Source organism: Diadema setosum, chromosome 1, assembly GCF_964275005.1.
Source record: "Diadema setosum chromosome 1, eeDiaSeto1, whole genome shotgun sequence".
Classification (NCBI taxonomy): Eukaryota; Metazoa; Echinodermata; class Echinoidea; order Diadematoida; family Diadematidae; genus Diadema; species Diadema setosum.
The window spans coordinates 6690736-6716881 of NC_092685.1; the positions used below are offsets into that span (position 1 = coordinate 6690736).

Genomic DNA, 26146 nt, shown 5'->3' on the forward strand with positions numbered 1-26146 from the left:
GATTACAGCGTTCGGATCCATGCACCTGTAGAATGTACAGAATCGAGGACGGATCGGAGATTTTGTTATAAGTTGTGCTTGACATTCATTGCGAGAATGGGTTTCACACCATGATTATTTTATGTACATAATGTTATCATCATAATATATTTTTGATAATATCTGCATGACGGAGTTTAAGAAAATTAAATGAATGAGTGAATGAATGAAAACCGAAATTATGAGAACATTCAACAAAGGTGAATCGGTACATGCCACAGTATAGACGGGCTCACATCAACAGGATCATGGCACTAATTAAAGGGTGTGGCACGCCTGTATCAAACAGACTTGAGCTTGTTGGGCAAAGCCCTCTTTAGACAGATTGTCGTGAGGTACCGAACAACGAATTGAATGATGTTGGTGGAATGAAAACATCTTTTTATATATTGTCATAATATGCGTGACACAAACAATTTTACAGCGTGTTTTTTAAAAAAAAAAACCCTCATTTTTAACAACCCTTCCAAAGAGATAATATGACTAAACAACATTGATGGGTGTGTGTGCATGATCTTCTTGTCACGTTTACCGTACATTAAAGATCAATCGTCGACTCTCAGTGAAGGTTATACATGTACTGGTATAGGTTCTTAAAAATATACATCAATGCAATATACAACAACATCATGCCTTTGTAGTGCATCGTGCACATTGGACGAAATTACGAAACAGTTTATTACCGATGCTTGTTTAGCTTCGGCAGATTTCATCATGGTTGAGAGAGTCGGAAATATAGAGAGGAAGGGAGAGGAAAAACTATGCAAACTCTATTTTTCTTATGACGTAAAGATCGCATTGACTTTTGTTTAAATATCGACGGATCTTCGTTTTGTCATAGCACTATTTAACTTTTTTTTTTTCACTGAAATCTTGCTTCGTCAAACTGGCCGAATCCACATCAAATCAATGAATGTAATCGTTTCACAGCTAAACAAGACAGGTATTGTCGTACTGGTATAGCTGAAACGATTCCGGTTTAGAATATCCGTATAAGCTGTGTTGGATCGAAACGGGCACATTGTGTTCGAAATAACGTGATAATGTATAGTTCGTTCTGAATAGTTATAGGCAGCAAAGTATATATTGAAAAGGAAAAGATCACCATACAAAAATATTTTCATATTCTTCGTTTTTTCAAGATGAAAATTGTCCTCCAACGCCTGCAGATTTCTGTATGGAGTACTGGTTGTGTAGTCGCTTCAAAAGTATATGACTTCAGATGAGTTGAGATGGAAATATCAAGGTGTCGAACTCACAGTATGAAATTCACCATTGACTCTTTCTTGAGCTGACATTTGTTTTAAATAGTTGACATCTCAGTGCTCACGTAGAATCATGTGGATTTGACGCGAGTCGAGATGGTGTGAGAGCTACCCAAGAAATCGCTCCTTCGCGAGCGGAAGTGCGTCAAAACTTTGCAATCAGATCATTGATTTTCTTCTGTTTTTCATTTGTCTCCGAAAAGGAAAGCGAAACCAGACCTATTCCCACTGTCACTATTGTTTAAATCTTGTTCGAATGCCAAGTAAGAGTATCAGTGCTTGTAGGACATAACCTCTTTTCTTTCTTTCTTTCTTTTCCAAACTAGTTTATATGTGATTTCTGTGTCATGATTTTATTGTTTGCCCCAAATCGTGTCGTCTGTGCAAGAACGCGGAAAAGCGATATATTTGCATAGTTTTTATTTATCATTTCATTCAACTTTCATATATTTATTAATCTATTCTTTATCATCTAACTTATTCATTCGTTTTCTTTGCGAGTTTTCGCATGTAGTTGAATATTGATATTATGGGAACACCTCAATAAATGCCACTTTCTTGGCGAGAGGAAAGACAAAGATGAATTTTAACAACCCAAAATGTTACTAGATGAATTGTGAGGTATGTAACCATATAAGTCTTGGAAGTAGGTATGGTATACCACATAATACGCGGACCTTGATGTCTGTGTTTAATAATTTGTCTGCATGCTGAGCTTCATTTTGCAACTCACAGACAATATCTATACCGCGTAGGCCTACATCTTAGCAACCACGTTACTGACAGACACTTGATAGGCTGTTGCCTTGGTGTTGTCATGGTAACTTCAGTGATTGTAATTTACAGCTGATTTATTGAAGTATGTTTAAGCCTACAAAATGGCCCAGCTAATGGGAACCAATAAGAATGACCGTCAACTATTAATTAAGTTTAGAATAATACATTTTCATCAAAATCCAATCCGTTATGATTGGCATATTCTATACTGCTTGAGTGACAAACTACCATTTGGATCCACTGCCATTTACATGAAAATGAAATATACATGTTGATAAGCATACCGGTGCAGTGTAAATATCGCAGCAAGATTATTTCCTGTTTTATTACGTACTTGCCACTGTAAATAAAGAAAGCAGGAGTTATTTTTATATGTTGTATAAATCATCAACCACAGACGACGTGTTTTTAAACATTTCATCGAGGTTCGTCGAAATTCTCGTTGCGAACTGAACATATTGAATATTTGTAATAAGAAGACTCAAAATATCATGTTAACGTGATTAGGATATCTTACCTTTGCTAGTAACAAATTCCTCACTTGACAAGTTGAATTCCCTTTTATTGTCGAAGCAAATTAATTCTGTAAGATAAGGCCCTTATTGAATCTGTGCCTTATTTGGAATGCGGATATGCTGGTATAAAGAACTAACCAAAGATTTTATAGGTATTTTTCTTTTTTTTATCATTTTTTTTCTCATTCATGATCTATTCAAGTGCGAATTCAAACAAGATGTTCTTATCGCTACTGTTACATGTAATATTTGTTAGTCAATTTATTCTGCTATCCATACATTGACTTTCTTGTACGGTCGCGTCATATTTCGTGCGATATGTGATGTCAAGAGTGCAGAAATCATGTACTGGTTGTGTGGATTTTTTTTTTTTTTTAATTATTCGAGTTTAATATAAAATCGATGTCTCCTCGGCATCTCGGTTTTGGTCCTTTTTTCCTCACAGTATTAGAATATTGTGGGAATGGGAGAGGTTGCTCAAACAAAAACCAAAACACTGGAAATGGTGTGGGTATCATTTCATTACTGATTCCAGTAATCTTTGTCTTAGTTTACCAGCATGTATTTCAAGTCTAGCAGATCTCTGATTTTAAATAGTGATCATATCAAGGACATACAAAAAGTTCTGTGCGTGCATCATAAAAAATAAAGCTATGTCAGTAAGCCGTTTATGTGGCGTGCTCAAGTTAACATGAAGCGACAAGGTAGAAGGACCTACATTCGAATCTGAGTGGGCGTCAAGTGTAATTTATTATGTTATTGAAACAAAGTCATATTATATGCAAGTCTCAACTCTCAAAATGTTAACATGTGCTTTTGCAACTTTTATATTATGGTGAAAAAATAGTGATACGTTGAACGTGGTACAAAGCCACCATGATCATCAATAAATGACAAAATGTAGATGGATGTGTTGAGCTGTTATTTTGTGGTCACGGGAGTAACTATTATATTGATCGTTGATGGGAGTACAGTGTATATATATATATATATGGGTCTAGGGCAATTACACCCTGGGCAATTACCCCGGACCCTTCCCCTGTCCCTAATCCTAATCCTAATCCTGAAACTAATCCTAACCATAACCCAAACTCCTAACACTAAACCTAACCCTAACCCTAATCTTAACTCTAACCTTACCACTAACCAGTATCTAGCCCTGGGGTAATTGCCCTCTGGGGATAATTGCCCGGATACGATATATATATATATATATATATATATATATATATATATATATATATATATATATATATATATACACTGTACTCCAATCAACAATCAATAATAAATATACTGTATACGCTGTTATATTGATTTGATATTGTCGGAAAATATATAAGGATTTTTACATAGTTTGTATTTTTATGCAAGTGATTTTAAACGGTATAGTTATGAATATTTTATTATGATAATCAGTGGCACATAAATCTGTAACACTGGATGCGCCTGGAGGGGATATAGGTTAGGGCGGTCCGCGGACTACAGTTATTTAGTTAACTTTGCCCAATGCCTGGCAGCCCTTCAGGTGCATCCAATGTTTAGGTATTTTTGTGTTATTGTATTGATTGATTATTTTGAGTTTTGTAATTGATTGTGAATTGTATGTTTTCTGCCAAATAAAATAATAATAATAATAATATTTCCTAACAGATATTTTCGCGAAGATGAGGTCATAGACATTTTCGCGAATCAACGCCAACCTTTACGTTAATGCTCTATTAACACAGCACATGGAGGCATTTTCGCGTGTCGATAAATTTGCAAAAATAACAGCATATACAGTAATATAATTATATAAACATACATATATATATTATGAATATATATTATATATATATTTATATATATATATAGACATGCATTCAAATGTAGTAATTGTCAAAATCAGAATTATAAATTCACCTAATTCACCATCAGACAAGAAAAAGTTATCACTGTACAATAGGTATGAAGTCATTCAAAAACTAGAGGAATCTGATATTGTTTTATTGATGAAAAATAATTCACAAAAGCTCAGATTGTCTCAGTCATATGGTACAGCCGTACGTTCCCCACTTTTGTTATACACAATACGTGAGAAATCAGGTTGGTATAAGGATAGCGTGAATGGAAAAAACACCTATTTATGATTCATCATAGAACGGGAAGGATTTTACATCACTCCAATAGTCTACAGTAGGGGCACACTGCTGTTTCTTGCAGTTTTCATTATGTGAACTCATTAGCAAAACACTCAAGTATATCTATGAAAGACATTGTATCAAATGCCCATATTTGTTGGCATTATAGGAATGAAAATATTAATGTGACATTAATATACCTCTGTGCTTAATAAATGTTGTTATTTAATTCTTAAAATTCTGATAAACTGGTAATAAACTTCCATCTTCTCTCCAGTTTCAACATTTCATGATCAGATGTCCCACATTATTTTCAATCATACCATCACCAAGATAAGTAAAGGCAAAGAAAACAACTTCAGCTCACAGGATGAGAACCAGTATAAACATTCTCAATTATCACACTTGTGCTGTAATGTACCATTAAGCAAATTTCAACATTCTGTTTGAGAAAATTACAACAGAAATACCTGAAATGGAATTGATTTGAAGTGTCTAGATTTGAAGTACATGAACATTAATTCAAAGGGGATGGCTAGTAACCGATCAGTGGGAATCAGTGGGAATGTTGGGGGATGATTGTTCAAATCCTTGTGGGATTCATTTAAGAGTACATTATATATCTACTGTTGTGTGAAAATTGTTTGCTTCAGAACGGTCTCATATTCAAGTAATGTGCAGTTTAATGCCCCGTCACTGACCAGGCACGCTAACCTGGAACCATTAAACTGCACATTACTTGAATATGAGACCATTCTGAAGCAAATAATTTTCACTCAACAATAGATATATAATGTACTCTTAAATGAATTCCACAAGGATTGGAACAATCATCCTCCAGCATTCCCACTGATTCCCACTGATCAGTTACTAGCCATCCCCTTTTAAGTGCCTAGAGTGTATAGGCAGGCCCTTGAAGGCTGAGCTCCCTGTAATGAACGTTACACCACATAAGTATCGAACCTCCTTGCTAACTTCTATCTCATATACACAATATGCATCTATCATTAATGAGGATTTTACCATACTCTACCCCAGCTTTACAACTCTGCCATTATGAGATTTACATGATTCTGAGATTTTACTTGTCCGACGTGTTAACTAAAATATTGCCAAACCAATGCCAAAATGACGAATATAGACTCCAAAAGAAAATATATTGTCAATTTCACAGACCTGTGCATGCTGTCGTGTTACCTACATAGTGTTTTTGCCACTCATCCCTACAGGAACAGATTTAACACAAATTTCCCGCACATTGCAACCACAAAGGAAAAAAAAAAGCAATATAAAGATACCTATTTACACTTAAAATTGCACTGTATAACTTGCCTCTTTGATTTATCAGATTGCAATGAATCTCTCTTTTTTTGTGCAAAGAAATAATAAACAGCAAAATTGATAAATATCCTACAGACTTTTACTCTGACATATCACTTTTGCACAGCCCATTAAGTAAATTTAGCAAAAAAATGAATCTCTCTTTTTTTGTGAGCAAAGAAATAATAAACAGCGAAATTGATAAAAATCCTACAGACTTTTACTCTGACATATCACTTTTGCACAGCCAATTAAGTAGATTTAGCAAAAACACAACTTAGAAACACAAAAACACTCATTGGTAAAGGTAGCTGACCTTTTTAACAAGACCTTTCTACTCTCCCTTATATACCATCCACATGTAGCTTTAGAAATGACCTGCCCAATATCAAATTTAGACTACCCTATCTCCTTTTCTTTTTCGCATAAAGTGATAAAATGAGTCTAAACTATTCTTATGAAATGTGCTTTTTTTTTTTTTAATCATGAAGGCATCTTCTGGCTACTGTGTAAGATCTGAGTATAAATAATCAGGTAAATAAAACAAAACTTGTTGTCTTTATTATACAAGATGGGCTATATCTGCTGGTTATGATAAAATGTTTTAGTACAAAATATTCCGCAACAAAATACAGGGTTACAACAAGAAGCAGTCTCGGTACAGGAGAATGCTAACCACTAGCTCTTTTCGATGAGCTTTCAAACCATCTGCCATTGAGGAGGAAAATGTAATTTTTGACATACACGTTGCATTGTAAGTATGAATCGAATACTCTGGATACTTAAAGGGATAAATCTTAGTATTCAGATTCAAACAAGCCTGTCTTCTTCTATACAACCCCCTCCACAGAAATGAGGGGTATAACCTTTAACCTTCTGTATGTCAACTGGTGTTACTGCAAATGAACTATGAGCTCTGTGGAGATGCTGGAACAGAACTTTTGTTTTTTGGGAGCTTTGCTCTACACCGGCAGGTTTAGATACTCTGCTACGAACACGTGGAGGATCTTGCTGAGGTTCTGGATGGTGGCGTCATCCAAGGCAGCTGCGTTATCCCGCATGGTGTGCCAGACGGACGGAAACGGGCTCGGAATCAGGTGCAGAATTCGCACCCCTGTGGTCAAAGGCAGACAAAGTGGCCAAGCATGTCAGGTATCATCACAGCAAACTCATGCATAACGAGAAAACAAACAAACAAACAAACAAATAAATAAAAGTGAGGTGATAAGTGCTGGATGCTAGGCAAAGAAATGAATCCATATGTGCTCTGCAGGTATATTAAACATCTATATTTGGCTTGATGGTTGAGTCTTTCAGATTCTATACTGGGGACTAGATAGAACATTACAGGAAGAGAGCACAGGAAGTTGATCAACTGCCTACAAAGTAGCAAAGAGCTTCTATTTGCGATTTCCCACATTGGGATACAGGAATTGTGCAGCTAGAACATTCATTTGAATAGTTCTTAGTCACAAGGTCTGTCTGAACTGATGCTTGCCAAGAACAGATGTGTGAACATTTGGTTGTTTCAGTGTATTTGACACTGCTTGCTTAACAAACTTAACACCCCCCCCCAAAAAAAAAAAAACAAACAAACACAAAAACAAAAACAAAAACAAAAACAAAAACAAAATAAAATAAAACAAAAACAAAAACAAAAACAAAAACAAAAACAAAACAAAACAGACATACTAACACTGCTCAGCATAGACATGGAAATCAACTTCTTCAAAACATTGAATTGAAAATCTTGTATGTGGGAATGTATCTTTTGTGGTCAACTGCCAGGACAGTGACCACTAAGAATACAATATCCAGGTGCAGAGACATGCTATGTCATATACTCTTCACATATCAACACCAGAACCTGCCACCTGTCAAAAAGTTGGTCAAATATTGAATTTCCCCCAACAGGCTCTGATGCCAAAAAGATTTGAGTGTGTTTTTAATGTATCTTTGGCATATACTTTCTAAATTAGGGAGACAGAATGACCTTGTTTTCAGCAAAGCTTCAAGGATAATCCAATATTTTCTTCAACATGAGAAAGAAATTACTGTTCACTACAATCAAATTTTACAATCAATATGCTTTAATACACCCACAAACACATTGTATGTCACTAAATTGATTCATCAGATGACAAAAGAAAAGCTTCTTTTTCAGAGGATGTTCACACACTAACATTTTTGATGGCATGATCTAACTTACTGCAGTATGTAAAACAGTGTTGGTAATGTTTAGTATTAACTAGAAATAATACTGTACTAGCAGAAAGTTTCACACAAAAACAAAATCAATTAGTTTCAGCATTTGGATTTGCTGTATTACATTTTCTAGATTTGCAAATGGGCGTGTGTGTGTGTGTATGTGTATGTTGATGGAGCATTTGAGTATCTTGGGGGGAAAAAAAAAATCAAATACGACGAGTGATACAAACCTCTTGCTAGGAACGGAATGTGATCATCTTGTATGCCTCCACTAAATCTCTGATGACCGTTAAAATAGTTTTGGTTATAACGAGAAGTCAACTTGGCTCTCTTCAGCCGTTGTTCTGGAAAGAAGAAATGAAAAGAAGACAAAGCTATCATATCACAAGAAAAAAATAAGAATTATTTCATTTGCCAATATTTTCTGATGATATAATGCTATACAAGTGAAATTGTGAAAGGCAGTCCGAAGGCTACATGCCATTTTGTTTTCAGGTAAACAAAATATTCTTACACTCAAGTGTTCAGACATTTCATTATAGGAGGAAAATGGTTGACTATGTTTCATGCCATTGAAGCAAAATTCATCCTCATTAAACGTATAAGATATAAACTGTGCATATATTCGATATACGAAGCAAATGATAGATCTACACCAAATTTTGTGGTTTTTTTTTTATTCGATGAAGCTACAATATTTTGTCATGTGACTTCCACTACTCCAGCAGCCAAAATGGAAAATGTGCAGCCAGCCATTCAGCCATCTAACTACATCAGCTGTAGCAGACAGTTGAGCAAGCCATGAATGCATATTTTGATTTAAAAAAACAATATTTTGCGTGTTAATTTCATTAAATGAAATGAAATTTCAGTGAATGATAAAACATACTAAAGATACTGTATACGCCGAAAATTTCGTGAGGTTTTTAATTTGTGAGAATTTCGCGTGTCAGCTGCTATTCGCGTAATTGAAAACCCGAAAATATTGACTGATGCCAATATGAATGTGACGTACGCGTACACATTTCTCCGTTCGGTACAGGACTCCACGATTGCGAATTTAACCACTCGCGAAATTGTCCGGCAGTCCCGATTCACGAAAATTTAGACTCGCGAAATATATGGCATATACAGTAGTCAGTCAAGTCCAGAAATAAGTGCAAAAGTGGAAATCAGAGCTGTTTGAATGTGTTTGAAACTGTACCCTCCTGGAAAGCCCAAGTTATCACTTTTCTCATTAATTTCTTTAAACAAATTTGATAAGGTATACTCTTCAAGCATAGTTCTTTATAAATTAATATATGTTAGATTATTGTCAAGACTCGACCAGTCAAGTATTTTTCTAATTTTTACTCATTAATCTTTGCGCAATTTCTATTTGCCCATCCTTATGTCTTTACCATTATGTACCGCTCATCTTTTATAAGTAGGCATGGCAAACAGTAATTACCATCATTAAGATATATTTTCCTTTATGTGGCTGGTCATTACACAGTGCAACATGAATCCTATCTGTGAGACAGATCCAGTTTGGCACATACAATATTTCTGAGTGGCGGCATCGAACAAGGATCAAAGGAAATAAGACTGTTGTGATTGCATCTCTTGAACCTCCGTGGTATGACACCATAAGTCCCTACTCTAAAAGGAGCTTGACAGTTAACATTTGATAACTATTTTTTGTCATGGAGCTTACCTATGTTGGCCATGCGATTGTACCAGGTACTGGTTGAGCTGAAAAAGTTGGGGATGCTTGGATTTCTGGCCCCCAATAAATCCAGCAAAATAAACATATCCTGAGAAAAGTGATAGAGAAACAAACACATATGAATATATAAGGCACAGTAAGATTGTAAAGCAAGTAATGTATATTTGAACTACACATATCAATACAGATGACAGATACATTATGATTTCTAACTCCCATAATTTTGGTACATTTTCAACAGAAACTAACACAAGAAATGTACACTTGATTAGATTACAAATAATGATATGGCTGCTTGTCCATTTCACTGTCATCACTCAAACTGACAAGAAAGCATATGAATTGGACAAACCTCCAGTAGAGAGTAATATGAAAAATAGCATCCACCCCAAGACCACTAAGTTCAGTAAACAATACCTACACAGTTTGTTTCAATACAGAATAAATTTCAGCAAAATTTGAGTATGATATCCTACCTAGGACACATGCAGAGATATACATGCACACATAACATACAAGATAGACCTATATAATGATAGTATTCATTACTGATAATCTATTTGCATGTCACACAAAAATTGGCTTTAACAATTCTTGTGCTGGGGAAGGTTTAAAACAATATGCCAATCTCTGGTCATTTGGGCTCAAGTCATAGGTCCCTTGGGGGGCATTGTCCCTATATGACCAACTTTAAAGATCCCCTTCCTCTAAGAAGTACTACTGAGTTGGTTTGATACCTATCTTTATGTTTCAGCAACACCAAAATATAAAACATGACACAGGAAGTACACAAGGAGGTCAATGACTGAAAAAGCAAATCATCTTTTATGATGACTGCACTGTTCCTTTTTGGAAAGTAAATGATAGTATGCCATCTTGCAAATGGTAGCTGCACTGAGGTTTTGTCTGTTACCATTCCATGGAGCAGATTTGTATTCTGAGCTCCGGGCGGATGGGCTGTGAGGGACATCTTCTTTGCCAGGTGTCGTGCCCCGTAGATTGAATCTTTAGAGGTCCATCTGACGAAGGCTTCTTCACCGTCAAAGAAGATGAGCTGAAGTGTGACGGGCTGTGAGCAAAAAATAAAGCAGAAGACATAAGCAATTAGATAATTAAGAAAAGTCTTTCATATCAGTTCTGAAAAAGGTTTGGTCCTTTAAGGGGGAATTCTGGACCATTTAACAGTCACTCTCGAAAGAAAGAGTAAGATTTTACAAGCACAGATGTGAATATTTGATTGAAATTGAATTAAAAGTAAGGAAGTTAAGAGATTTACGAGATTCTCTGGTTTTGGCAAAACAGTTCTTGAACAGCTGATATGAACATGCAAATGAGTGAGCTGAATATGTCATCACTTAACAATTTGTCTTGACTGTATAAAAAACAAAGATGATGAAAATAAAGTTTCCTGCTATAAAAGTGTAAAACATAATATTATTCCTGTCTTAAATAACTTCAAAATAATGATCAGGCAAATACATTGTATATTAGGATTTGAGACTTGGGCATTATTCAGTTAAAAAAAAAAAGAAGGAAGGATATTACAAAGAGATTATGTACAAAATATATGGCAAGATGTGTGGCAATGACATTATCAACTCACTATTTGCATTGTTTGTATAAATTAGCAAATCCTCACAATTTCATATTTTCCCAAATTTTAATGTAATTTTGATCAAATCTTCACTGTTCTGCTTGTAAAAATGTTGCTATTTCTTTTCAGACAAACTTTAAGTGGTCCAGCTTTCCCCTTTAAGTTGTATGTGTGTACTACATCAGGCACTTTTTCATCATACATCACACTTGGCTCCCTGCCCATGTAACGATAGTGCACACAAGGAAATTTCTGCCATAGTGTATATGCTAATGCTTATATACCACAGTTAGAACAGCTGTCATTTTTTGAAGAACACATACAAAACCAACTATTTAATTGGTAAATTATATTCATACATTTTTTTGTTGTTGTTGGAATGAACAGGTCTTTTCCCCGTTAGGCGTTTTCACATCAGCCCGATGTTTCGAAATAGCGCGCTATTTTCTGACTTGGGAAATTTTCCCGATAGCGAAATAGCGCGCTATTTGATAATGTGAACACAAATTAGCGCGCTAATTGTATCGCTCTGATCGAGAAAATTTCTCGACTCCAACTCCGGAAATTTCTGAAATAGCGGGATAGTAGCGTGCTATTTGATAATGTGAAAACGACTCGAGAAATTAGCGCGATGAATCCCATCATGCCTAGCGTGTGTGACCCGATCGATCGAGACACACTGCACACAAATCATGAGGAATTTTTGAGAGGGCACACACATTACTGATGCTGTTTGCACATACTCAGCTGTCGAATTAGCTATTTTAAAATTTCTAACTATTCAGGCTACCAGCTCTTCGGGCTGATGTGAATATGAAATGAAATAGCCCTCTAATTCGCAATCGCGGAAAATATTTCGAGCTTGGATTTTTATCGAGCTGATGTGAAAACGCCTATTGATTTGGTCAATGCTATTTCTCTACTGCAAAAACTAGCAGCTGCAACAATTGAAATTCAAGATGTTTTCAACAGCCTTTGTTGTATGTACATGTGTATTGGCCCCATCCACATCCATCCAAAACCACAATAGAAAAACACTGCTGGCTGAAAAATGCTCTGCACATGATATGTTTGCAAAATTATGACGTAAGTACCTAACCTGCTTCACAGTTGATTTGAAATTGACTTGCCATTCCAATTTTCTTTGTCAAAACAATTTGTACATCTCAAATGAAGCTTTCAAAAGCTATAAATTAAATAGATCTGTTTAAAATCTCTACGTAAATAATTTTTTCAAATCTCAAACTATCTATGATATTGCTGTTGTTGTCTCTTGCACACATATTCTGGCACGTTTTCTGTTGCACAATACTGTTTTTTTAACATCGATTTGCAAGGCCACAGATATTTGACATATCATTGTGAGAACTGCACTATAAAATGCCTATAACCAGTACCCAAATCTGGAAAAAAAATGCAACTTTGATCCACATCTTTTTTTTTTCACCACTCACAGGGTTGGTGACATTTGCCTGCTTCAGTGAGTTGTTGAGCATCCTAGCCAAATAGAGAATCTGGGCACAAGGTAGGGCGGAGTCTGTGGCTCCGATGAAAGTGCCTTCGCTCTCGGGGTAGTACTTGCTGTCATAGTGGCATGCCAGGACAAGGCGCCGCTTCACATTTGGGTTGGCCGTGGCAATGATGTTGGTGAAGGACTTCTGGCCATACGGTGTCTTGTCTCTGAAGGTATTCAGCTCCACATCCCAGCCACCAAGATTCGCTAGCTTACCAACAATGTGCTGCAAAGGGTAGGGGTAGAGTAATGTGTTACTAATCAAATCTATGCTTGACATGACTCAACTGGAAGGGGTGGGGGTGAATTTACAAGGTTCTATCCTCTCCTATTGTTAGACAGTTTAATAGCATGACTCACACATGATCATTTAATCTTTTTTCCTTCTGAAACTTTTTAGTTCTGCAGTGGGTATAAACATTAAAACAAATTATGATCTACACACTGGTGACATTCCTACAAGAGAACTAAAACCAATGGTGCATTCAGTCCTATTTTTCAAAGGCATGGTAGAGCAAACGACAGTGTACCATGAGTTAGGACTGAACACACCTCAGCTGAACCATGCCAGATTGAACTGAGTCAGCAAGCATATCATGGTGGATCACCTTGCAATGTGGTCTAGAGTGTGTAAGAGCAAACTGCACAGAGCAACAAAATGGACTGAACACAAACTTGCCACAGCGTACTGTGCCGCATTGAGTTTGTATACAATTTACAATGATACATTGATCAGTAAGAATTGTAGAATGTAGTTTTTCTTTTGTACTTATCTCACTAGTACTTGTTAATATTTGTTCACTGTTATCATTATATTGTATGCATGCACTGCATGTCTCGAGAGTTATCTCTCCTCTTCAGAGCTATGAACGTTTTTGTTTGAAGCCATTATTATCATTATTATTATTATTACTACTACTACTATTACTATTATTGAAGGTTTAATAAATAGCTTATGTTTTTAAAGATAAATACATTAATATACAAGAGCAACAACATGAATAGCAAGTTGGAAAATGAATGAATGAATAAATTAATGAATGAAAAAATATCTGTGTGTTATTCATCTCCACTGACACATACAATTTTCACTTTACGTTTCACATAATTTTTTTCTACTTAGCAATGTACTCTGGTAATGGGCAATTGGTTCCTGTCAAATTCAAAGCTTGATATAGTCATAAATGGTATGTTTGACACATGATGGGGAAGAAGGGCTTGAATGTCACAAACATATCCCCAATACAACAATCTTAAGTTTGCTTCCAAGTTTGCTTCCTGGCACAGAATTACCGGTGTGTGGTCATGTCTTGTGCTGTTCATACACATTTCTATAGTGACTACTGCAGGTTCTGTACATACGTGATGTGAGTGGGGATAATGTAATCATCCCAGGGTCTGGTGTTAGTCTACAACCAAAAAGCATAATTGCCTATGTGAAAAGTGGAGCTTAGCTCAGCAGATGATTTTCAATACTGGGTCCAACCCTAGCTACCAGAATTATGTCATCTTTTTCAGGTCGACCAACTCACATCAAATGAACTTCAAGTTTTGGATTATTGCTGGTTCCAGTGTTGAGATAGCACCAGAGCAGTGTTGACATAGAACATGACAACATTCATTGTGAAATTTAGATACACTATGCTAGATCTGCTATGTACTTTGGACTCAAGCCCACAATGAATGCCTTGAGGTCACAACCTATTCTATTCATTCTCCTCTGGTACTCAATTAGATATTATTGACACTCGGACAACAAAGAAATGAAATCTGCAAGTTTGTACATTGTGATGAATACAAAGCACCAACTGGTATGCATGCTGAAGCGTCTGAATGAACTTGTTGGCAAGTTATTTTCCTGTAGAGGAACTATGTTTCAACAAACAGAGCAAAATTTTAATTTTGGATACAAAGTGAGTCCTATTATCCCATAGATGCCATTGTTGGCCCTTCTGATGATGAGTCACAGTGATTGACGAAAATGATCACTGCTGGGCTAAAATTAGTCTGCATAGTTGGCTGAATACAACACTCTGATAATAAAGTGAGAGGATGCCTTCAACATATTAATCATCTAAAAAAATTACCTATATTACTCGAAGAAAAACACAATATACGCAGAATTATTATAAACAAAATCATTCTGACACTCACTCCCTATAACGGTACTGTCTACCATTGGGAGTAGTGATTTTTAAAAAAAATGTTTGAGTTATCACATTTGATGCATATATATAGGTCAGTTGTATCACAAAACATCCCACCCTATGAAAAGTTTGCAATAAAGCCTAAAAATAGGGGGATATCACAATTTTTCCAAATTAACCATAACTGTAGATGGCTTATTCTAGAAACAATTTTATCATTAAATTATTGTTCACATTTTGTATATTAAACAATTTACTCAACATTGACTACATTGATTATCATTTTACATTTGTTGTTTCTATCCCTAACTCGCATTTCAGAACTATTCTTTCCCTTTCTCAAAACTGCATCTCAACCCTTTCAACCTTTATCAACATTTAAAATAAACCACACTGCCCTCTTCCTTCATTATTCACAATGGCAAGGAGCTTTGAGAAATAAAGTTGAGTAATTTGCATGCCAAAGTGAAGTGCTATTCCCATACAATGAATTTCAGGAAGACAAAAATTAATCGAGCCACACGTGAAGAGGTCATACAAGCACTTCTTGATTCCTCTCTGGCTGATTTTGATAATGTCAATTGATGTGTGAACTTGGTGAATTACTGAAGTATAGGTTTCTTCGTGCAGAAAGTGCACTTACCATCATGCACTTTTCTCTTATCAAGTAAACAGACTGCCACTAAACATTACCATCACCTAACCAGCCACTATGGGTCGTCATCTTCACCATCATGATACCCGTAATCCTAATCTCTATGATTTCCGCCATCATTATTATCATCATCATCATCACATCCTCATCGTGGACTTACATCTCGAGCTTGCTGACTGCCTGTAGTGTCTGGCACCCTGGGTATGAGGAGAGGGGCCAGTTCTTGGTCCTTGAGGCTCTGGACGTTGACCGCATTGGCAACATCCCTCAAGGCTTGGGAGGTTAGGCTGGTGGCACGATGCCTCAGCTGCAGAAAGCACAGTACAAACAGAAGAGAAGAGAACTATTTTAGGGAAGTCATTTGTAATTGGTTAACAAAACATACACCTCAGCGCCTCAGGTAACAAGTCATTTTCTTAACAACAAAAAGTAAAAAATAGATCAAGTTGTGTTAAAATGATAGTGGCATTTGGTTATTTTATTATCATTATTATTAATATTATTTATTCGACCAGGTAAAGAATATAGGATACATATCATTAACATCACAAACATGAAACAAAAACCAGAATGAACATTACAAATTAGGATACACTGTACTGTACACGTTACACAAAATGAAAATGAAATGAAATGAGACTACACGAGGATCAGGGCAGACAAAAGTAAATACATTTACTATTCTACATTTTAGTGCACATCTGGCAATTTTGTCATAATCATTACCTCTGCCAAGGCAGGCTAGGTTATGTTTTCATTAGCGTTGATTTATCGGTTTGCAAAATAAGTCAAAAAGTTGTGAATGCATTTTACAATTAAACCAAGACATATAGCTGGAAGCTGATGATATAAACAAAAGGCTTCTATATTAGGAAAGTGGGCAATTTCAGCACATGTGTATGGGTGAAAATCACCTGCTTGGCGGAGGTCTGCACTTTTCGAGTGCTTTTCCAGCTTCAATATTTATTGCCAGAAGTACATCTGAATGATACCATGATCCACAGAGAAGATGACATATTTGAGAATGCCATTTCGCTAGGACCTACAGTGTGAAATATCAAAGGCCGTTATTTTGACTTCCATTAAAGCAGGTCCATATCAATGCATGACCTCCAACAACTAAGCCCTGGATGGATCATCCACACCATGTTAAAGCAGAACTTCAAATTCCAAACTGAGTGCTATAGTGGGAGAAGTGAGCACTAGCATTAATATTTAGGAGAAAAAAAAAAAAAAGAGAAAATGTTATTTCTTTACTGCTGAGTTTGGTCACTGATACTGCATGCCAACCCTTGGCCCCTTCCGTGCCCCCCCCCAAAAAAAAAACAAGAAGAAAAGCACTCTGAGAGCATAGACCTCCGCCAAACAGCTACTTTCCACCAATGATCTTGAGATCAGTGATTTCACCCATACGTATGCATGCTGAAAAATAGCCCGATATCCCAATATAAAAGAACCTTTGTTACGTCATAAACCCTCAGCTGCACGTCGTGCCTCGCCCTAGCAGGAACTAGAGCATGCACTTCAGTGCGCGTATGAAAAACTAAAAAATGCGCAGCTTGAACTCCCAAGTTCATTGACCCTACATGCCAAAAAAAATCGAAAATCCTTTATAAAATCCATAAAAATTTCCTGATCACTACCAAAATTTAACCATCTGTTACTTGTGTCATTTTAAATCTTTCCTGCAAGTTTCATCCAAATCCGTGCTGAACTTTTTGAGTTATTTTGCATACAAACAAACAAACCAACGGTATAAACGAAAACATACCTCCTCCTCCCTTATTGGTGGAGGTAAATATCACATCAAAAAGCTGTTGCCCTAACTTTTAGCTAAAACTTGAAGCGAACTTAACTGCTAGTCCTGTGTGCAAAAGAAGCAGGAACCATAAAAAGTAACTGTTTGTTAGTGCAACGTAAACATAAATAGAGGTCGATCAAACGACGATTGTCAAAACTCAAAGGTTAACATACAAACACTTCATCCGTTGAAAGGCCATAAGCAGGGTCCTTCTTCCACACTTCAGCAGGAGCGTCCTGTTCATTTGTCGAGGAATCACTCGACGCTTGATTACTTATCGACACAAGCACTATCCCCGTGATTACAAGCAGCACGATACAAGCACCGACACCGAGTCCAAAGATAAGCCGAAGACTCGGGCGAGAGGAGCGCTTGGGTGCCGTCGGCTGCTCTGTCATTAGGCTGGCGCTATCCGACATAGTACCGTCCTCAAACATATCCATCTGTCTCATTTTTGGGCCCCTTCCCGCCTTCGACTTCGCTATCTTCCTCTTTCCATTTCTGCTAGCCATACATTCGTGCCAGATCTGCTCTCAGAAGGTCCTCTAATACGTCATATCCTAGATTTCATACTGCCGTTGCTATTCAGCGACAGATGATTCACGCTCAAACAGGATTTACGTTGTGTGATAAATAGACACGTCGTACAGCTAGCTGTACATTGTACAGGCGTATTAGAGTATGCTCGCAACCGCAGCACGTACACGAACCACCACGAACACACACCACCCACTACCAAAGCTACGCTACCCAAGCTAGACACAAGGAACGATACGATCCGACAACACTCTGCACTCTGACTCATGCTGCTGCCCCCTATTGCCAAAAAACGCACAATCTATAGGGCTCACGCAGATAAAATAATTCTTCATAGAGACGTGTGTTAAAATTCAAAATTCAAAAAATTCTGTAAAATAGCTGGGAGAAATGAGGTGTTTCATCTTCACTAACCTGGATAAGTGAGCTATACCCTGTCATCCATCAAATTTCTAAGGCGGGTTCTTCAGCTCAAACTCTGTCCAAAGGTCCGCAAAGCCAGACTACGAGTTCTTTTCACTCAAAAAAAAAAATCACCTATTTTCCGTACATGAACCCAATGAAATAATTATAGTCCCTTCAAATTCTATGAGAAAAGCTTTCATCTTCAAACCAAAATGCAATTTGTAGAGGAATTCATACTCAATATCTGCAGCTACTCAGTATTCAGTTTTATGCCAAACTGCATTATTGATTTTATTTTATTTAGTTAGATAAAAATTTTTACAAGGCATATTATGTTCAGAGGCCGTAACTTTTTGTCCAAGTCAAGCGTTTTGCTCATTGATAACGGTCTCCTCCACCTGTACACTTAAAGATCTGGGGCCCGTTGCATAAATCTCCAACCGGATTTTTTTTTCCGGTTGAAATCACAAAATTCCGGTTGGAAGCTTCCAACCAGAGTTTTTATGCAACGGATTTTACATTCTTAGGTTAGCAACCTTAAAAAAATCAGGTTGGGCAAATCCCAACCTGAATTTTTTAAGGTTGCTAAAAAAGTTTTCTGCAACGGGACCCTGTAATGATATTTACGTATTATTTCACATGATTATATATTTGTAATGCGAAATTTTGTTTATATTTTCATGACTTGTGAATAATATAATGTTCATTATTGTTATACTTATTTTCTGTTATGTACAAGTGGAGAAATAACACTTACTGAAACTGAAACTGATTTTTAATTAATTTTTTTTTCTTCATTTATTTTGGTATCTTTGGTACGAATTTGTAAAGGGGTCTGGGACATTCCACTTTATTTACAGGTGTGAGCCCTATAGGACAATCTTATGTGCCTGGAAACGTGCCTTAATCTGAGATCAGTGGGCTGTGTGGAGAGAAAGGAGATTAACACAGTAGGCTACTGTATTCTAACGATAATCGTTAGGAATCAAGTTGCCTAAACTCGCAAATTCAAACATATTTTTCATCTTAGCAGTTTTCCAACAGTAGGGCGTGATGGAATTTTAGGTGATGCAGTTATTCGGTTTTTAACCGGTTCGGATCCGCCAACCGGTTCGGATCCACCAAGTACGGAAGAGGTAAGAGCGTCTCATTCCACTTCGGGTTTCTTGATACAAACAAACTAGGAACATAAAGGAGATACAGTATGAGGTAAAAAAAGGTTCACTTTGTATGTGAAAAGCTGCGAAATTGAACAGATCAGCACGTAACTAACAACTTGAATATGGACGTCACTAGAGCAGGTTTATAAATCATTTGAATTTGACTTTGTTTTCGAGAATGAAGCTATAAAAGGAAATATTTTATGCTGGGACCTATATACACCTGTCTTCCGAATAGAATGACTATAGACAAGGATAAGTGTCTTGCTCAGGGTCCACAACCGCCGCAGCATAATAATGCAGGGAACTGTTTTTATCCACTGAGCGACACTTGACACTGCAAATTCGAATGTATCCTAGAACGCTGGACCTATATAGAGGAAACCAATCAGCCACATGTGCTTGTGCCAAAGTAAGGAGTAGTCGTAGTCTAAGCAAGTACAGGCCTACAACGAGGCAAAGTGGCACATATCTTGAACTGGGAACACTAAAACAAGACAAAACAAAACAAAACAATATCTATGCCGAGTGTCTTTTATAAATCAGAATACCGTAGATGTAAAATCTCGATTTTATATCTAACACCGTTTCGATGGATTTGCCCGTGCAATATTATTCTATAATTTACTCACACAACAATACTCAATTTAATGAGTTCGGGAATAAGACTTGAATGTGGGGTCAAAGTTGAACCGCTTTAAATTATGCTATTATATCGCCTTCTATTAGCAAATCAACTCCGACTTCATGTCTGCTTTTTAGAGTGAATTTGAGATGGTACTGAATACAAACTATTTTATTGTGAATCTACCACTATTATACTGACTATACAAGACCAGCAACATGAAGTAATAACGTACAGGCGAGGAAAAGATGAATATAATTATTAAGGAGCCATCCGTAGTCCTTAGTTTGTAAGTAATAGTCTTTATTTGCCCTGCATGCAGGCCTGATATAACTTCACGAAAGCCTTTCTCTCTGTCTCTGTATCCATAAGCACGGAAATGTCATGTCTACGTTACGACACACAAGCATCTTGGATCAGTATATCTCACACATTTTCAGGTGTGTTGTTTGTTTTCGTCCGTAGATATCCGAAGGTGTCACCGTAGATGTTGAGGGACATCCGTTGCTAAGCAACGCCTGAGGCGCCAGAAACGTTAATCAGGAGACCGATCTGACACCAGATATAAATATATCACGGATACTCGGGTTCTAGGGTAAAACTCTGGAAGCAGGATTATGAATATAACAGGGTACGAAAATAACAGTCAGAATGAAGCCTCAGCATTATTCCTCGTATAACATATTCTTATTCGGTATACATGTACTTCACTTCGATCACTTCTGTTGCTTTTTTACTATACAATGTATGATTACTATAGGTCCTCAATTATTGTACAGTCTATTTATTTCACTATGTTCTATTTACCTTGTTCTCTGTTATCAAAAGAAGTGAAACTATCATGTTATGTCGAAAAATGAAATAAACTTTGAACTTTGAACTTTGAACTTAGGAAAAATACTTGTCATTGATATATATTTTAAGCTATTGCACTCTTTATGACTGCTATATTAAACCGTAAGGTATCCTGAAGCAATATCATAAATGTTATAGTCTGGGTGCCAGAGGCTGAACCTTGTTTTACCGTCCACCCAATGTTTTTTTATGGTTTTATCCTATTTCGGGGATGCTGAATCCGAATCTGGATGATGCAACTCTTGCATCCTTGAGGGTTTTGAGATATTCAAGATGGCCGCCAAAATGGCCGCCAAAATCGAAAATTCCCACGTATTTCCTTCTAAATGGTGTGAAATTGAAAACAATTGATAATTCTATCCTATTTGGAAGGTGCTGAATCCGAATATGGATGATGCAACTCATGCATCCATGAAGTTTTTGAGATATTCAAGATGGCCTCCAAAATGGCTGCGCCAATTAAAACCGGAAATTCCCATGTATTTCCTTCTAAATGGTGAGAAATTGAAAACAATCGGATGGTTTTACCCTATTTCGAGGGTGCTGAATCCGAAACTGGATGATGCAACTCTTGCATCCATGAAGTTTTTGAGATATTCAAGATGGCCGCCAAAATGGCCGCCAATTAAAAACGGGAATTCCCACGTATTTCCTTCTAAATGGTGAGATATGGAAAACAATTGATGGTTTTGCCCTATTTCGAGGGTGCTGAATCCGAATCTGGATGATGCAACTCTTGCATCCATGAAGTTTTCGGGATATTCAAGATGGCCGCCAAAATGGCCGCCAATCAAAACCGGAATTTCCCACGTATTTCCTTCTAAATGGTGAGATATGGAAAACAATTGATGGTTTTACCCTATTTCGAGGGTGCTGAATCCGAATCTGGATGATGCAACTCTTGCTTCCTTGAGGATTTTGAGATATTCAATATGGCCGCCAAAATGGCCGCCAAAACCGAAAATTCCCTCGTATTTCCTTCTAAATGGTGAGAAATTGAAAACAATTGATGGTTTTGCCCTATTTCGAGGGTGCTGAATGAGAATCTGGATGATGCAACTCCTGCATTGTTGAAGATTTTGAGATATTCAATATGGCCGCCAGAATGGCCACCCAAAACGGAAGTTCCCATATATTGAAAGCCATTGGTGGTTTTTATCTTATTTTGAGTGTGCTGAATCCGAAGCTCAGGATACAACTCTTGCATCCTTAAGGGTTTTGAGATGATAAAAATGACTGCCAAAAATGACTGCCAAAAACGGAAATTCATATGTAGACCCCCTATTTCCTTCTAAATGGTGTAAAATATAAAACAGTTGGTGGTTTTACACTATTTTGAGTTTGCTGAATTTGAAGCTCCAGGATACAGCTCTTGCTTCCTTGAGGGTTTTGAGATAATAAAGATGACCGCCAGAATGGCCCCTAAATGGCCGTTAAAAACGAAATTTTCCCTGTAAGCCCTCTGTTACCTTCTAAATGGTGTAAAATTGAAAACAATTGGCGGTTTTACTCTATTTCGAGGGTGCTGAGTCCGAACCTGGTTGATGCAACTTTCGTATTCTTTTTAAGGGTTTTTGAGATGTCCAAGATGACCGCCAATATAACTGTCAAAAATTGGAAAATTTTAGACCCTATTCAGCACCCTCGAAACTTGGTTGTTGAAATTCATCCATTCTTTAGGGTTTTTAGACGACCAAGATGACATCCAAAGTAAGTGGCAGAATTCCAATGTTAATATATTTTTTCTTAATGGTAAAAGTTTTAAAATAAATTGATGGTCTTACCCTATTACGAGGGTGCTGACGGTCTTTGAAGGTTTTGGGACATCTAAAATGTCCTGTATGAACGGAAACTCCTTAACATTTTCTTATACTTAAATTATTACCTTCCATGTTGTCGTTTGTTTTTTTACTCAATTTTTTTCGCGTTACCTGTGATATGACCGTCCCCTCGTGTGTGTTTGTAATATATCATTATACGTATACATATTATACATATACACATATATAATGTTACATCATAATTGAAAAAAAAATTGAAGCATAACTATAAAAATGTCCCCCTCGTGTCTTCAACAATGTCATCAAGACCATCAATATAAACCAAATAACCAATTTGAGTGTTCATGGATGAAGAGATTAAAACTGCTCATGGATTAAGACAGGTAATATTGGGTAATTTCAGTACACTTCTCTACATCACTATCACAATATGATATGTTTTCCATATCTCACCATTAAGAAGGAAATACGTGGGAAATTCCGGTTTTATTTGGCGGCCATTTTGGCGGCCATCTTGAATATCTCAAAAACTTCATGGATGCAAGAGTTGCATCATCCAGATTCGGATTCAGCACCCTCGAAATAGGGCAAAACCACCAATTGTTTTCCATATCTCACCATTTAGAAGGAAATATGTGGGAATTCCCGTTTTTAATTGGCGGCCATTTTGGCGGCCATCTTGAATATCTCAAACACTTCATGGATGCAAGAGTTGCATCATCCAGTTTCGGATTCAGCACCCTCGAAATAGGGTAAAACCATCAATTGTTTTCAATTTCTCACCATTTAGAAGGAAATACATGGGAATTTCTGGTTTTAATTGGTGCGGCCATTTTGGAGGCCATCTTGAATATCTCAAAGACTTCATGGATGCATGAGTTGCATCATCCATATTCGGATTCAGTACCCTCGAAATAGGGTAAAACCGTCAATTGTTTTCAATCTATCACCATTTAGAAGGAAATACGTGGGAATTTCCAGTTCGGGCGGCCATTTTGGCGGCCATCTTAAATATTTCAAAACCCTCAAGGATGCAAGAGTTGCATCATCCAGATTTGGATTCAGCACCCTCGAAATAGGGTAAAACCGTCAATTGTTTTCAATCTATCACCATTTAGAAGGAAATACGTGGGAATTTCCAGTTCGGGCGGCCATTTTGGCGGCCATCTTAAATATCTCAAAACCCTCAAGGATGCAAGAGTTGCATCATCCAGATTCGGATTCAGCACCCCCGAAATAGGGTAAAACCATCAAAAAACATTGGGTGGACGGTAAAACAAGGTTAGGCCCAAAAAGTCGCTTTGGCACCCAGACTATTATTGTTTTCAGCGGTAGTACGCACACATTCGTGTATATACGTGTACTCTTCATCAATTCTGATTAGAATACTCTGACTGCGGGAAAAGTATATATATATATATATATATATATATATATATATATATATATATATATATATATAATTTATTTCATACATGCAAAAGAACTGAAACCCTTGTTGCATGATATTAGACTAAATTGCTTCCAATAATTTTGCAAAATTGCATGCAATACTTATATAAAATCCACATAGCGTGAATGCGAGTCATGACACCCGTTTGTTAACAACTCTCCATGTTTTTGAGAAGTTAACCATCCAAGAAATTTTCCATAGCACTATATGGAGCCTGTTTTTGCGAGCTACCAACTTATAGCTGGGGAGACCATTTGACTTTGCTGTATAGATTTGCCATGTATTTGATTATTCAACCCCAAAAAGATTGTAAACAATCTCCTTGTTCAACACTCGGGCCGTGCATGACATGAGGGAGTTGAATATGCCCGCTCCTTTTCCTTGAGTGTGACAGTAATGATTGATCTTCCGTAAATACACATTGTACCATATTGCCTGACAGTCATCCCCGTTTTAGATTCTCTCTCACTATACATCCGGTTACCAATGACGTGCAACCGACCACAACAGAGAATACTGACGATCAGCTTACTTCATGTTTTTTAAAAGGATATTTCTGTGTCTTTTTCTCATTCCATCCCAATCTTCCTCTCCCTCACACTCCTTTCATCCCTTTCTTCTCTCTTTCTCCCTCCCCCTACTCTCACTATCCCATTCTTTTAAAGAATACGATGGTAGACAAATGTCACTTTATAAGTGATATATGGCGGTTTACACAAAAGTGAGAACATTTTGTAATAACATCTCAAATTTTCCTATGATGGAAATGTGTGCGCACGCACGCGCTGGTTTATTTTCGTGGTAATTTATCATGGTACTCTGCACATACTACAGCAAAATTCTATACGCTGCGCCTACACCATAAACAAACACAAGAAAGGCGCACAAAGTAGTTACAGAAAAACAGAGCATAATAATTTCGTATCGGGCGAGTGTGTGTGTGTGTGTGTTTTTTTTTATGTATATTGGTTTTTTTAATGTATATATGTGTTTTTTTAATGTATATAAAGGGAATATAATATCACAGAGCCACGAGGATATTCCGAGTGTGTGTGTGTGTGTGTGTGTGTGTGGGGGGGGGGGGGGTGATGATAATGTACTACGATTATATCTTAATAGAAACAACAGCCAGGGACACGATTTCACAAAGATAACAATATAATTATCACCAATGCCATAGCCAACCGCAACACTGTTAAATAAATTAATAGAAAACATGAATTTCTAGAGATTGCGTTGTGCTTCTGGAAAAAAAAAAAACCCACCGAAAGTACACAGTTTCAGCCATGTAAACCAACGTCAGTTTTTGTCATTCTCATCATAGTGAAATATAGGAGATAGAAAAACAGCTGCAAAAAACAAACAAACAAAAAACCCACAATTCACTCTGAGTATTCAGAAGTGCAGACAAACAAGCAGTGGTGGCTTATGATCTAGAAAGAGCATGACAAGGGGGTTGTGTTGAATTACCATAATGCTATCATCTTTTCTGCCTCCCGATATATGTTTTGCTCGCTTTTCCAAATTTGACTTCCTGTAGATGAAGTAAGCCGCAAGTATCTTATAAGCCCAACATGTTTTGGGGATGATGAAGAAGAATCAAAATAGGATTAAATTAATGATCAACTTGAAACACAATATGCGGAGTCTTTACCATAGACGTAC

The 26146-nt window shown here is 36.9% G+C and overlaps 1 protein-coding gene across 2 annotated transcripts in view; it reads right to left on the reverse strand.

Moving 5' to 3' along the window:
- Positions 1-5556: 5556 nt before the first annotated feature.
- Positions 5557-26146, reverse strand: part of LOC140233692 (glutaminyl-peptide cyclotransferase-like) — a 37824-nt gene continuing 17234 nt past the window's right edge. Inside the window, exons 1-7 of one of the 2 annotated variants that reach the window (XM_072313795.1) lie at positions 17839-18279; positions 16025-16171; positions 13004-13288; positions 10869-11024; positions 9944-10043; positions 8478-8591; positions 5557-7153 (exon numbers count right to left, since the gene is read on the reverse strand). In XM_072313795.1, coding sequence (XP_072169896.1) covers positions 7002-7153; positions 8478-8591; positions 9944-10043; positions 10869-11024; positions 13004-13288; positions 16025-16171; positions 17839-18177 — 1293 coding nt within the window. In that variant the 5' untranslated portion in view covers positions 18178-18279 and the 3' untranslated portion in view covers positions 5557-7001. Of the gene's footprint in view, positions 7154-8477; positions 8592-9943; positions 10044-10868; positions 11025-13003; positions 13289-16024; positions 16172-17838; positions 18280-26146 lie in introns of those variants that run through there. The other variant, XM_072313803.1, reaches the window with a different exon arrangement.